Source organism: Oncorhynchus gorbuscha, linkage group LG05 (genome assembly GCF_021184085.1).
Source record: "Oncorhynchus gorbuscha isolate QuinsamMale2020 ecotype Even-year linkage group LG05, OgorEven_v1.0, whole genome shotgun sequence".
Lineage (NCBI taxonomy): Eukaryota > Metazoa > Chordata > Actinopteri > Salmoniformes > Salmonidae > Oncorhynchus > Oncorhynchus gorbuscha.
In genome coordinates, this window is record NC_060177.1 from 81,718,419 (window position 1) to 81,735,087 (window position 16,669).

General features: G+C 42.7%; 1 protein-coding gene across 2 annotated transcripts in view; it reads left to right on the forward strand.

Annotated features, from left to right (window-relative positions):
* The window catches only part of LOC124036570 (syntaxin-binding protein 1-like), a 38,167-nt gene extending 21,498 nt beyond the window's left edge, over positions 1-16,669 (forward strand). Inside the window, exons 9-20 of one of the 2 annotated variants that reach the window (XM_046351293.1) lie at positions 211-341; positions 2,385-2,492; positions 2,933-2,993; positions 3,129-3,194; positions 6,759-6,839; positions 8,232-8,370; positions 8,579-8,688; positions 9,094-9,198; positions 9,751-9,836; positions 10,313-10,467; positions 11,058-11,183; positions 15,025-16,669. In XM_046351293.1, the coding sequence (XP_046207249.1) occupies positions 211-341; positions 2,385-2,492; positions 2,933-2,993; positions 3,129-3,194; positions 6,759-6,839; positions 8,232-8,370; positions 8,579-8,688; positions 9,094-9,198; positions 9,751-9,836; positions 10,313-10,467; positions 11,058-11,167 (1,152 nt within the window). In that variant the 3' untranslated portion in view covers positions 11,168-11,183; positions 15,025-16,669. The remainder of the gene's footprint in view (positions 1-210; positions 342-2,384; positions 2,493-2,932; positions 2,994-3,128; positions 3,195-6,758; positions 6,840-8,231; positions 8,371-8,578; positions 8,689-9,093; positions 9,199-9,750; positions 9,837-10,312; positions 10,468-11,057; positions 11,184-15,024) is intronic. The other variant, XM_046351294.1, reaches the window with a different exon arrangement.

Below are 16,669 nucleotides of genomic sequence, written 5' to 3' on the forward strand. Positions count from 1 at the left end.
CATGGCGTTTGCAACGCCAGGGTTGTGGGTTCGATTCCTGGGGGCCCCCATACGTAAGATGGGTACACGCATGACTGTAAGTCGCTTTGGATCAAAGCATCTGCTCAATGGCATATATTATATTATAGAAACATATTATTCTAAACCTCATTGTCCAGCCTTTTGTCTTTGTCAGTTTATATTTCCCCTCTTTCTCTCCTCCCTGCTTAGGGTCCGGACAAGTCTCGCTCCCAGCTCTTGATTCTGGACCGAGGCTTTGACCCGGTCTCTCCCATCCTCCATGAACTCACCCTCCAAGCTATGGGCTATGACCTGCTGGGCATCGAGAACGACGTCTACAAGTAAACACACACACACAGGCACACAGGCACACAGGCACAGCCTAGCAAGGGGTTCATGGCACCACAAAATGAAATAGAACATATAGGATCTCTTTCTCCATGTTAACAATAGGATCTATATGGAACAATAGGATCTCTATGTGAACAATAGGATCTATATGGAACAATAGGATCTCTATGTGAACAATAGGATCTCTATGTGAACAATAGCATCTCTATCTCTATGTGAACAATAGGATCTATATGGAACAATAGGATCTCTGTGTAAATAATAGGATCTATATGTGAACAATAGCATCTCTATCTCTATGTGAACAATAGCATCTCTATCTCTATGTGAACAATAGCATCTCTATCTCTATGTGAACAATAGCATCTCTATCTCTATGTGAACAATAGCATCTCTATCTCTATGTGAACAATAGCATCTCTATCTCTATGTGAACAATAGCATATCTATCTCTATGTGAACAATAGGGTCTCTATCTCTATGTGAACAATAGCATCTCTATCTCTATGTGAACAATAGCATCTCTATCTCTATGTGAACAATAGGGTCTCTATCTCTATGTGAACAATAGCATCTCTATCTCTATGTGAACAATAGCATCTCTATCTCTATGTGAACAATAGGGTCTCTATCTCTATGTGAACAATAGGGTCTCTATCTCTATGTGAACAATAGCATCTCTATCTCTATGGGAACAATAGCATATCTATCTCTATGTGAACAATAGGGTCTCTATCTCTATGTGAACAATAGCATCTCTATCTCTATGTGAACAATAGCATCTCTATCTCTATGTGAACAATAGGGTCTCTATCTCTATGTGAACAATAGCATCTCTATCTCTATGTGAACAATAGCATCTCTATCTCTATGTGAACAATAGGGTCTCTATCTCTATGTGAACAATAGGGTCTCTATCTCTATGTAGCCGCGGAGAACAGAGGATTGCTGGTAACCCAGACTACTCTGAACAATAGCATCTCTATCTCTATGTGAACAATAGCATCTCTATCTCTATGTGAACAATAGGGTCTCTATCTCTATGTGAACAATGGCATCTCTATCTCTATGTGAACAATAGCATATCTATCTCTATGTGAACAATAGGGTCTCTATCTCTATGTGAACAATAGCATCTCTATCTCTATGTGAACAATAGCATATCTATCTCTATGTGAACAATAGGATCTATATGGACAATAGGACCTCTGTGAACAATAGGATCTATATCTCTATGTGAACAATAGGATCTGTCTCTATGTGAACAATAGGATCTAAATGTGAACACTAGGATATATATGTGAACAATAGTGAACAATAGTGAACAATGTGAACTATCCATACATTAGGTGATTTAAAGGATATCGATCCCTAAGTTAAATAAATTGTATCTATGCCTGGCAGCATATCTTTAAGTCCATCTATTATTTTGTTAGGAAGTCATCCTATACTGTAGTTTCTTGTTTGGTTTGAATTCTAAATCAACATTTGAGCATATCTGTTTGCTGTTATGGACGGCTCTTTCTCATCGCTCTCTCTCACCTCTCTCTCGCTTTCTCTCATGTCTCTCTCTCACCTCTCTCTCACTTTCTCTCATGTCTCTATCTCAACTCTCTCTCACTTTCTCTCATGTCTCTCTCTCAAACCTCTCTCATTCTCATCTCTCTCACCTCTCTCTCACTTTCTCTCATGTCTCTCTCTCGAACCTCTCTCATTCTCATCTCTCTCACCTCTTTCTCATCGCTCTCTCTCACCTCTCTCTCACTTTCTCTCATGTCTCTCTCTCGAACCTCTCTCATTCTCATCTCTCTCACCTCTTTCTCATCTCTCTCGCTCACCTCTTTCTCATCTCTCTCGCTCATCTCTCCCTTTGTCGTCTCTCTTTCCCTTACCTGTGTGTGTGTGTGTGTGTGTGTGTGTGTGTGTGTGTGTGTGTGTGTGTGTGTGTGTGTGTGTGTGTGTGTGTGTGTGTGTGTGTGTGTGTGTGTGTGTGTGTGTGTGTGTGTGTGTGTGTGTGTGTGTGTGTGTGTCAGGTATGACACCAGCGGGATGGGGGAGGTCAAGGAGAAGGCGGTGTTGCTGGATGAGGACGATGATCTGTGGATGAGTCTCAGACACAAGCACATTGCAGAAGTCACCACGTGAGTCTCTAACAAATACAAATAGGATGCTCCCTTGGTACACACACACACACACACACACACACACACACACACACACACACACACACACACACACACACACACACACACACACACACACACACACACACACACACACACACACACACACACACACACACACACACACACACACACACACACACACACACACACACACACACACACACACACACACACACACACACACACACATCTCTCTTTCCCTTACCTTCCTGTGTGTGTGTGTCATATATATATATATATATATACATACATATATATACATATATAACGAGAAAGCACACACACACAGACACAAGCGTGCATCATTCTTTAATTAATCTATCGCTCTCACGATCTCTTTCTTGCCCTCTCCCCCCACCCCTCCCTCCCTCTCTTTCGCACATACATTCAAACAGGGCTGTGACCCGTTCTCTGAAAGAATTCTCATCCACCAAAAAGATGAACACAGGAGAGAAGGTACTGTACTCTAATTTCAGTCTGTATTAGTCCTACAGTACTGCATTATTGACTTGAGATGAGTCCTTTACCCCCTGTATTGTATTGGCTGCTGTGTGTGTCTAACAGTGATGTGATGTTCTGGGTTTGTTTCAGACCACAATGAAAGACTTGGCTCAGATGCTGAAGAAGATGCCCCAGTATCAGAAAGAGCTGAGCAAGGTAAGTGTGTCTTAAGAGTGTGTTGATGCATGTCCTGTCACAGAATACATTGTAGACAACAAAAAAAGACAGAAAAGACGCAGTGAAAGTTAACATTATGTTTTCGAATGACATCCCCAAGAGGTAAAATATATAGTGAAAAAAATAGTGGTCCTAAAACGGAACCTTGAGGAACACCGAAATGTACAGTTGATTTGTCAGAGGACAAGCCATTCACAGAGACAAACTGATATCTTTCCGACAGATAAGATCTAAACCAGGCCAGAACTTGTCCGTGTAGACCAATTTGGGTTTATAATCTCTCCAAAATAATGTAGTGATCGATGGTATCAAAAGCACCACTAAGGTCTAGGAGCACGAGGACAGATATTATCCACTGTTCCCCCAAGCAGCTGTGACGTATATCAACTTATCCCTCAGGCAGCTGTGATGTATATCAACTGTTCCCCCAGGCAGCTGTGATGTATATCAACTGTTCCCCCAGGCAGCTGTGATGTATATCAACTGTTCCCCCAGGCAGCTGTGATGTATATCAACTGTTCCCCCAGGCAGCTGTGATGTATATCAACTGTTCCCCCAGGCAGCTGTGATGTATATCAACTGTTCCCCCAGGCAGCTGTGATGTATATCAACTGTTCCCCCAGGCAGCTGTGATGTATATCAACTGTTCCCCCAGGCACCTGTGACGTATATCAACTGTTCCCACAGGCAGCTGTGATGTATATCAACTGTTCCCTCAGGCAGCTGTGATGTATATCAACTGTTCCCTCAGGCAGCTGTGATGTATATCAACTGTTCCCCCAGGCAGCTGTGATGTATATCAACTGTTCCCCCAGGCAGCTGTGATGTATATCAACTGTTCCCCCAGGCAGCTGTGATGTATATCAACTGTTCCGGCAGGCAGCTGTGATGTATATCAACTGTTCCCTCAGGCAGCTGTGATGTATATCAGCTGTTCCCCCAGGCAGCTATTACGTATATCAGCTGTTCCCCCAGGCAGCTGTGATGTATATCAACTGTTCCGCCAGGCAGCTGTGATGTATATCAACTGTTCCGCCAGGCAGCTGTGATGTATATCAACTGTTCCGCCAGGCAGCTGTGATGTATATCAACTCTTCCCTCAGGCAGCTGTGATGTATATCAGCTGTTCCCCCAGGCAGCTATTACGTATATCAGCTGTTCCCCCAGGCAGCTATTACGTATATCATGTTGAAGACCTTGATATACGCACTGATATTATACTATACGCATGGCTACTATACACAATGATGCTATACGCACAGCTACTATACACAATGATGCTATACGCACAGCTACTATACACAATGATGCTATACGCACAGCTACTATACACAATGACACTATACACACTGATACAATACACTATACACAATGATACTTTACACACTGATACTATACACAATGATACTATACTGTACATAATGATACTATACACACTAGTACTATACACACTGATACTATACTATACACAATGATACTATACACCCTGACTACACTATACACAATGATACTATACGCACTGATACTATACTATACACACTGCTACTATACGCACTGCTACTATACTATACACAATGATTCTATACACAATTATACTATACACACTGATACTATACACAATGATACTATACACACTGACTCTACACTATACACAATGATACGATACGCACTGATACTATACTATACACACTGCTACTATACGCACTGCTACTATACTATACACAATGATACTATACACAATGATTCTATACACAATGATACTATACTCACTGATACTATACACAATGATTCTATACACAATGATACTATACACAATGATACTATACACACTGACTCTACACTATACACAATGATGCTGATACTATACTATACACACTGCTACTATACGATACTATACTATACACAATGATTCTATATACAATGATACTACACTGATACTACTGATACTATACACACTGATACTATACACAATGATACTATACACAATGATACTATACACACTGCTACTATACACAATGATGCTATACACGATGATACTATACACACTGACTTTACACTATACACAATGATTCTATACACGATGATACTATACATAATGATACTATACACACTGATACTATACACAATGATACTATACACAATGATGCTATACACGATGATACTATACACAATGATACTATACGCACTGATACTATACACAATGATACTATACACAATGATGCTATACACACTGATACTATACGCAATGATACTATACTATACACACTGCTACTATACTATACACAATGATACTATACACATTGATTCTATACACAATGATGCTATACGCACTGGTACTATACACACTGACTCTACACTATACACAATGATACTATACGCACTGATACTATACTATACACACTGCTACGATACTATACACAATGATACTATACACAATGCTTCTATACACAATGATACTATACACAATGATACTATACACACTGATACTATACACAATGATACTATACACAATGATGCTATACACGATGATACTATACACAATGATACTATACGCACTGATACTATACACAATGATACTATACACAATGATGCTATACACACTGATACTATACGCACTGATACTATACTATACACACTGCTACTATACTATACACAATGATACTATACACATTGATTCTATACACAATGATGCTATACGCACTGGTACTATACACACTGACTCTACACTATACACAATGATACTATACGCACTGATACTATACTATACACACTGCTACGATACTATACACAATGATACTATACACAATGCTTCTATACACAATGATACTATACACAATGATTCTATACACGATGATACTATACACACAGACTCTACACTATACACAATGATACTATACACACTGACTCTACACTATACACAATGATACTTTACACACTGATACTATACTATACACACTGCTACTATACGCACTGATACTATACTATACACAATGATACTATAGACAATGATTCTATACACAATGATACTATACGCACTGGTACTATACTATACACAATGATACTATACGCACTGATATTATACTATACGCATGGCTACTATACGCAATGATACTATACGCACTGCTACTATACACAATGATGCTATACGCACGGCTACTATACGCAATGATACTACACACTATGATACCATAAACAATGATACTATACACAATGATACTATACTATACACAATGATACTATACACACTGATACGATACACAATGATAATATACACACTGATACTATACTATACACAATGATACTACACTATACACACTAATATTATATGCACTGATACGATACATGTTTATAGTCTGCATCCCAAATGGCTATCTATTTATTCTCTATAATAGTACACATTTTTGGCACTGGTCAAGTGTAGCGCACTATATAAGGAATAGGGTGCCATTTGGGATGTTGACATAGTATGCACACTTAGCCGACTACAGTCTTGTGACTTTACCGCTGACCACCTGCGTGTGTACACTTCTCCCTGTGTTTCAGTACTCCACCCACCTCCACCTGGCTGAGGACTGTATGAACCGCTATCAGGGCACTGTGGACAAGCTGTGTCGTGTGGAGCAGGTAACACAATTTACCTGTGTTCTATGTTCAGTACCCTCCTCCTCGGTTCAAAGACCAAAGACTATGAACCGGTATCAGGGCACTGTGAACAATCTGTGTCGTGTGGAGCAGGTAACACAATGTACCTGTGGTCTATGTTCAGTACCCTCCTCCTCGGTTCAAAGACCAAAGACTATGAACCGGTATCAGGGCACTGTGGACAATCTGTGTCGTGTGGAGCAGGTAACACAATGTACCTGTGGTCTATGTTCAGTACCCTCCTCCTCGGTTCAAAGACCAAAGACTATGAACCGGTATCAGGGCACTGTGGACAATCTGTGTCGTGTGGAGCAGGTAACACAATGTACCTGTGGTCTATGTTCAGTACCCTCCTCCTCGGTTCAAAGACCAAAGACTATGAGACGCTTGAAAATGAAGGCCAGAGAATTTACAGGTGCTGATTGCTGAGACCAATCGGCACAGAGTGGACAACTTGTTGATATTTGTAGGAGCTCCAGTGAAGTGGAGTAAACTTGTATTAAATGGGTACTCCGGGTATACACTGAGTTCCCAAAATATTAAGAACGCCTGCTCTTTCCATGACATACACTGAACAGGTGAATCCAGGTGAAAGCTATGATCCCTTGATACTACACATACTGATACTATACTGTACATACTGATACTATACTGTACACACTGATACTGTACACACTGATACTATACACAATGAAACTATACACACTGACACTATACTATACACAATGATACTATACACACTGACACTATACTATACACAATGATACCATACACACTGATACTATACACACTGACACTATACTATACACAATGATACTATACACACTGATACTATACACACTGATACTATACTATACACACTGATACTATACACAATGATACTATACACAACGATCCCTGTGGAACGCTTTCGACACCTTGTAGAGGCAATGCCCCGACAAATTGAGGATGTTCTAATGGCCATTGTGGGGGTGCTACTCAATATTAGGAAGTTGTTCTTAATGTTTCGTCAACTCAGTGTATATCTAACCATCTCATCCATATCTAACCATCACTACCATATCTAACCATCACTACCATATCTAACCATCTCATCCATATCTAACCATCACTACCATATCTAACCATCACTACCATATCTAACCATCACTACCATATCTAACCATCTGCGCTACTCGGGGTTGGGAGTCCGAAAGGGTGGCGCACAATTGGTCCAGCATCGTCCGGGTTAGGGTTTGGCCGGTGTAGGCCGTCATTGTAAATAACTATTTGCTCTTAACTTACTTACCTAGTTAAATAAAGGTTAAATAAAAATGTAAAATAAAATGAAACCCTGTACCCCTTCGTCTGTCTTTGCCCCTTTCCCTACCCCAGGACCTAGCGATGGGTACGGACGCAGAGGGGGAGAAGATCAAGGACCCCATGAGGGCCATCGTGCCCGTCCTGCTGGACAAAGACGTCACTGTCTTCGACAAGATTCGCATCATCCTCCTCTATATCTTCATGAAGAACGGTGAGAGATCTATCCCTTTTCTGTGTGTCTGTAGTTTACTATGTACAATACTATGTACCAATGCAGGGTTTCCTAGCACTACACAGCTGATGCAAGTCATCAGCTAATCATCAAGCTTTGATCTGGGTGTGTGCATGTTTCTGCGTGTATGTGTATGTGTGTGTGTGTGTGTTTTCGGTGCATGTGTCTGTGTTTGTGCATGTGTCAGGTGTTTCGGAGGAGAACCTGTGTAAGCTCCTCCAGCATGCTAACATCCCTCCCGAGGACAGTGACATCATCTCCAACATGGCCCATATGGGCATGCCCATCATCTCAGAGGTTAGCTCCTATAGGAACATAGTAACACCAGGACCTGTATTCATTAGGCACCGAGTGGAAAAAAACTGACTGAACAGGGAGGTACTACAAACTAATTTGTCCAATAAGAAACACCTGTTTTTATTTTCTGTTGCAAAACATTTTGCTACATTGTGCTCCAATGAATATGAACCATTGTTGAACCATCACACAACTCTCTCACACAATTGAGTAGAAACACTTTAACGTGGATTGGGTATCCATCTTTGAATAGTGGCATAAATAAGATATCCTCGGTGGTTATATGCTGTCTGTGTCCACCTGAAGAGTATTTGAGTGCATCAGTCATCTACTCTAAGCACTTTGAGAGTCCTTATGTAATGAACAGCATTCCTAATAAAATAATAATAATGATTAATTTTCTAGGGGAATCCGACCCGCAAGGTGAAGAAGACTGACCGGAAGGAGAGAGTGAGTGAGCAGACCTACCAGCTGTCCCGATGGACCCCTCTTATCAAGGACATCATGGAGGCATGTCCAGTCTGCTATCCTAAACTGTTATATATTGGATTTGATTAGAAAGTAGGGTCTATCCTACAGTAGTTTAGTGTGGGTGGATACTAAGTTAAGTCTGACAGGAAAAGAGTGGTCTCTAGCTTTTAGGATTAGGGTTGAACTGGGATGTGGACATGAAGCTAGGATTAGGGTTGAACTGGGATGTGGACATGAAGCTAGGGTTAGGGTTGAACTGGGATGTGGACATGAAGCTAGGATGTGGACATGAAGCTAGGATGTGGACATGAAGCTAGGATTAGGGTTGAACTGGGATGTGGACATGAAGCTAGGATGTGGACATGAAGCTAGGGTGTGGACATGAAGCTAGGGTTAGGGTTGAGCTAGGGTGTGGACATGAAGCTAGGGTGTGGACATGAAGCTAGGGTTAGGGTTGAGCTAGGGTGTGGACATGAAGCTAGGGTTAGGGTCGAGCTAGGGTGTGGACATGAAGCTAGGGTGTGGACATTAAGCTAGGGTGTGGATATGGGGTTAGGGTTAGTTCACTGACCCAGTTTTGTTTCTCCTCAGGATGCCATTGAGGACAAACTGGATCCAAAGCAGTACCCCTACATCTCCCAACGAACTGCCTCCACCCACTCCAGCGCGCCATCAAGGTATGCAAATAAACTATATGAATTGTACATCCCCTCTGTAGTCTGTCACTTCTGAGTTTCCAATGACTTACTGGAATTATTAATTTGAGCTTCTAGTGGAGGTAGAAGTAGATGGCCTCAATATTTAATTGGACAGTTCATCTGTTCTACACTACAAACTATCAACAGACTATCAATAACATGTCAACTGCATGTCTGTTGACTTTCAACAAGAAAGTGGCTGTAGTCAAGAAATTGACGTACACTATGAAATCTCCATCCAAGTTTATTCACCCATTGGGTCAATACATCTGCATAAGACAAAAGACATATTCACACGAGCACTGATATTTAACCCTTTCTCTTATGCTGACTCTCCTCTTACACATCTGAGCAGCCAATGCATCTCTGTTGCTCTTTCTTACTTCATCTGACCTGACCTCTGCCCCAAAGTGCTCACTAAAGTGTCACTTGAATGTCCTGCCCTGTCATTACAGTGCCCGGTACGGAAACTGGCACAAGAACAAGGGCCCCACAGAGATGAAGAATGGTCCTCGGGTCATCGTCTTCATCATCGGAGGCATGACCTTTAGCGAGATGCGCTGCGTCTACGAAGTCACACAGGCCAATGGCAAATGGGAGGCCATCATTGGTGAGTTGGCAGCATGGGTGGGGTGAAATGTCATGGTCATAACTGTACGTCGGACGTTGAATGCACTCGTTGCACCACGTAGCCCTTTTATGTACATTCTACCTGGATATACATTGTACACCTAGTAGGGAGCAGGCATAGGGTGTACAATCAGAACTCTATTTCAGGGAAAAGGGAGATATCTTCTCCATCTAAATATCCTGAATCATCCTGGCATGGCGATACTTAGGAAATGATTAGAATATACTGTTGCTATCCTATAGTTCTATTCCACTGTGACTGACTCAGCTGCTGCTGGATGGATTCTGCTTTGTGTGCTCAGATCAGATGGTGTTTCTGAGAAAATATCAGAGACAGGATATATGTGCTGTTGTGACAACAGGGAATGGATGCAGGGTCAGACATAGGACACAGTCGACTCTGTGTTGGTACTCCCTGTATATAGCCATGTTATTTTTGCTCGTTATTGGACTGCCATTTTTGTCATTAACATTTATCTTTCAGAGGAACCCAAGACCTCACCCAGAAAACAGACTTATTGACATACAATGTGAAATGAGCATGCAGCATTTGTCCCACTCCCTCCATAGGCTCCACCCACATGCTCACTCCCACCAAATACCTAAAGGAGCTGCAGCACCCTGACTTCCTGGACCCCAACGCTGCCCCTGAGGAACCAGAGCCTGCTCCCGCAGAATGAGAACACACACTGAAAAGTAGAGATGGTCGTTGTGATGTGAAGCCCCTCTCTCAGCCTCCTCTCACCACGTACCCTCCACTGGCCCAGGACTCTTAGTCCCCTGTGTTGTGTCCCAAATGGAACCATATTCCTTCTACAGTGAACTACTTTTGACCAGGACCCATAGGGATCCCTCCTCCATCCTGTTGGTCCATGGTTGTTGGTTGGACCCATGAGGATCCACACTGTGACTCCCCTCTTTGTGATCCATCATGTTGTTCCATGGTTGTTGGTTGGACCCATGGAGATCCACACTGTGACTCCCCTGTTTGTGATCCATCATGTTGTTCCATGGTTGTTGGTTGGAACCATGAGGATCCACACTGTGACTCCACTGTTTGTGATCCATCATGTTGTTCCATGGTTCAGTCAGTTCGACCCATGAGGATCCACACTGTGACTCCCCTCTTTGTGATCCATCATGTTCTTCCATGGTTGTTGGTTGGACCCATGAGGATCCACACTGTGACTCCCCTGTTTGTGATCCATCATGTTGTTCCATGGTTGTTGATTGGACCCATGAGGATCCACACTGTGACTCCCCTCTTTGTGATCCATCCTGTTGTTCCATGGTTGTTGGTTGGACCCATGAGGATCCACACTGTGACTCCCCTCTTTGTGATCCATCATGTTGTTCCATGGTTGTTGGTTGGACCCATGAGGATCCACACTGTGACTCCCCTCTTTGTGATACATCCTGTTGTTCCATGGTTGTTGGTTGGACCCATGAGGATCCACACTGTGACTCCCCTCTTTGTGATCCATCATGTTCTTCCATGGTTGTTGGTTGGACCCATGAGGTTCCACACTGTGACTCCCCTCTTTGTGATCCATCCTGTTGTTCCATGGTTCAGTCAGTTGGACCCATGAGGTTCCACACTGTGACTCCCCTCTTTGTGATCCATCATGTTGTTACATGGTTGTTGGTTGGACCCATGAGGTTCCACACTGTGACTCCCCTCTTTGTGATCCATCATGTTGATCCATGGTTGTTGGTTGGACCCATGAGGATCCACACTGTGACTCCCCTCTTTGTGATCCATCCTGTTGTTCCATGGTTGTTGGTTGGACCCATGAGGATCCACACTGTGACTCCCCTGTCTGTGATCCATCCTGTTGTTCCATGGTTGATGGTTGGACCCATGAGGATCCACACTGTGACTCCCCTGTTTGTGATCCATCATGTTGTTCCATGGTTGTTGGTTGGACCCATGAGGATCCACACTGACTCCCCTGTCTGTGATCCATCCTGTTGTTCCATGGTTGTTGGTTGGACCCATGAGGATCCACACTGTGACTCCCCTCTTTGTGATCCATCATGTTGTTCCATGGTTGTTGGTTGGACCCATGAGGATCCACACTGTGACTCCCCTCTTTGTGATCCATCATGTTGTTCCATGGTTCAGTCAGTTGGACCCATGAGGATCCACACTGTGACTCCCCTGTCTGTGATCCATCATGTTGTTCCATGGTTGTTGGTTGGACCCATGAGGATCCACACTGTGACTCCCCTGTCTGTGATCCATCCTGTTGTTCCATGGTTGTTGGTTGGACCCATGAGGATCCACACTGTGACTCCCCTGTCTGTGATCCATCATGTTGTTCCATGGTTCAGTCAGTTGGACCCATGAGGATCCACACTGTGACTCCCCTGTCTGTGATCCATCCTGATGTTCCATGGTTCAGTCAGTTGGACCCATGAGGATCCACACTGTGACTCCCCTGTCTGTGATCCATCATGTTGTTCCATGGTTGTTGGTTGGACCCATGAGGATCCACACTGTGACTCCCCTGTCTGTGATCCATCCTGATGTTCCATGGTTGTTGGTTGGACCCATGAGGATCCACACTGTGACTCCCCTGTCTGTGATCCATCATGTTGTTCCATGGTTGTTGGTTGGACCCATGAGGATCCACACTGTGACTCCCCTGTCTGTGATCCATCATGTTGTTCCATGGTTGTTGGTTGGACCCATGAGGATCCACACTGTGACTCCCCTGTCTGTGATCCATCCTGATGTTCCATGGTTGTTGGTTGGACCCATGAGGATCCACACTGTGACTCCCCTCTTTGTGATCCATCATGTTCTTCCATGGTTGTTGGTTGGACCCATGAGGATCCACACTGTGACTCCCCTCTTTGTGATCCATCCTGTTGTTCCATGGTTCAGTCAGTTGGACCCATGAGGTTCCACACTGTGACTCCCCTCTTTGTGATCCATCATGTTGTTACATGGTTGTTGGTTGGACCCATGATGTTCCACACTGTGACTCCCCTCTTTGTGATCCATCATGTTGTTCCATGGTTGTTGGTTGGACCCATGAGGATCCACACTGTGACTCCCCTGTCTGTGATCCATCCTGTTGTTCCATGGTTGATGGTTGGACCCATGAGGATCCACACTGTGACTCCCCTGTTTGTGATCCATCATGTTGTTCCATGGTTGTTGGTTGGACCCATGAGGATCCACACTGACTCCCCTGTCTGTGATCCATCCTGTTGTTCCATGGTTGTTGGTTGGACCCATGAGGATCCACACTGTGACTCCCCTCTTTGTGATCCATCATGTTGTTCCATGGTTGTTGGTTGGACCCATGAGGATCCACACTGTGACTCCCCTCTTTGTGATCCATCATGTTGTTCCATGGTTCAGTCAGTTGGACCCATGAGGATCCACACTGTGACTCCCCTGTCTGTGATCCATCATGTTGTTCCATGGTTGTTGGTTGGACCCATGAGGATCCACACTGTGACTCCCCTGTCTGTGATCCATCCTGTTGTTCCATGGTTGTTGGTTGGACCCATGAGGATCCACACTGTGACTCCCCTGTCTGTGATCCATCATGTTGTTCCATGGTTGTTGGTTGGACCCATGAGGATCCACACTGTGACTCCCCTGTCTGTGATCCATCCTGTTGTTCCATGGTTGTTGGTTGTTTCATGTTCCCACCTCTATTCCCTCCGTGTCATTGTATACTTGGTCTGTGGTGCTGTCATCTATTCTGTTTATCTTGTGTGCACTCTCTGTATCTGTCCTTGGTATGCTACATGTAGACCACAGGAGGCTGCTGAGGGGAGGACGGCTCATAATGATGGCTGGAATGGAGCTAATAGAATTGCATCTAACACCTGGAAACTATGGAAACCATGTGTTTAATGTATTTGATACCATTCTACTGATGCCGCTCCAGTCATTACCACAAGCCAGTTCTCTCCAATGAAGGTACCACCAGCCTCCTGTGATGTAGACAGTTGTCAAAATCTCCCCTTTTCTGTGGAGAATTTAGTCTTTGAGAAAACAATATATCTGTCCATCCATTCAATATCAAACTCTCAGTTGAAGCACTTCTTGTATGATTGTTTGTCAAAGGTTTGACAGAGGGGTTAATATTGACTGGATGGATGAATATTTATTTTTCCTCAGACACTGTATGCCAATTAAACATTTCTTCACATGTTATTTTTACTGGGCCTGTTTGCACCTCCATCGTTTTATGTCTGCCGTTTGACACGGTTTAGAGGAGCAGCACCTATGGTCGATTTCTGCTGTGCATATCATGGTTGACTGATGCAGAGATTTTGTATTTCCGTGAATATGATACTCTTTCATGGACTAAAAGCTGAACCCATGTCTTTATATGGGATTTCTGCTGTCTGTGTATTTCTGTCTATCATTCCCATTTGGAACTGAAGGCCTACTCTACTTTAATTTAGCAGATGAATCAAGTCTTCAATGATATGTTAATTATTTGATCATTTCCAAGTTATTCAACTATTCTAATTCTCTCTCTCTGTCTCTCCCCGTCTCTCTCTGCAGGATCAACCAATATCTTCACCCCTACAAGCCTTCTTCAAACTCTCAAAGACTTAGATAAACAAGCAGAGATTTAAGCAGAACCCCCTGGCTGTAGCAGTCCCTCTCTTAACTAGCTATCTGTCCCTCTCTTAACTAGCTATCTGTCCCTCTCTTAACCACTAGCTGTCCCTCTCTTAACTAGCTGTCCTTCTCTTAACTAGCTATCTGTCCCTCTCTTAACTAGCTATCTGTCCCTCTCTTAACTAGCTATCTGTCCCTCTCTTAACTAGCTGTCCCTCTCTTAACTAGCTGTCCTTCTCTTAACTAACTCCCCTAACCTCCAAACTCATGTATTCAGATCAAATTTCTTAATAGCATGAAATAAGATCATTTAAAGCCATACTACCAAAAAACACCATGTTTTACCTACTGTACATAAACCCTGATGTCTGTATAGTAATAATATCATTTCAATTTGTTTGTCAGATTGAAGGGAAGAGTAGAGATTGAGTCTGTGATGGATGACTGTTGATACTATATGAGCAGTGGATGTAAACTGCCGTCTCAGGATGCCATTGTTGCACTTTCTTAAAAAGGAAGCAAATCATTGTGTAAGATTCCAGTCTTTCCAACAGACCTTTCAATACATTTCATAAAAGTATTCATATAACATTTATTTGAAAAAAACAACTAGCTGAATATTGGAATGAACTTGGAAATACACTTGGAATGTATTTGAACACTGCAATAACTGACTCAAATACATTCCCAAGCATTTAACCAAGGTATAAAGCCAGGTCTGTTTTTATTGTTTTAGCATGTAGCTTTTATCTCATTGCTTGTAAACGTTTCAGGAACAATGAGCAAAAATACAAATATTTTTGAAACTCAAAATTGTATCATTTGGACATCATCTTCATCACCAACATCATCACCATCTTCCTCGTAATGCAATCAGTAGTTTGTAGAATATATGCCATACTGTATCAATGTTTCTATTCCTGGTGAATATTCTCACTTTGAAAATGCCAATGTGAAGCCACTCTGTACTAGTGCTCATGTAGCTGTAGCTAGCAGTACAGTTACAGTAGTTGGGCTGTAGCTAACAGTACAGCTACAGTAGTTGGGCTGTAGCTAGCAGTACAGTTACAGTAGTTGGGCTGTAGCTAGCAGTACAGTTACAGTAGTTGGGCTGTAGCTAGCAGTACAGTTACAGTAGTTTGGCTGTAGCTAGCAGTACAGTTACAGTAGTTGGGCTGTAGCTAGCAGTACAGTTACAGTAGTTGGGCTGTAGCTAGCAGTACAATTACAGTAGTTGGGCTGTGATGATCAACCATTGGAAAGTTATTCCTCTTCATTTAGTCTCTGTTCAGGAATAGTATGGAATTGATTTGATTTGCTATTTCCTCTTCCTGTCGAAGCTATAGTCTCGTTTTTGTCCCACTTTCCATTGCAGCGTTGACACTGTCATGATGCAAACTCATTTGTTGGTGTTGTTGTTGTTACACTTGTTGTTGATTTTGTTACTCTATAGTAGGGTTATCTCTTATTTCTCAAGATATATTAATACCAGTGTATTTGATCAGAATTCTATGCTTGGAAGTAATTTATCCCAAACAATACACGTTCACGTACTAAAGCTCTAATAAAGTTGCTTCAAAGAAAA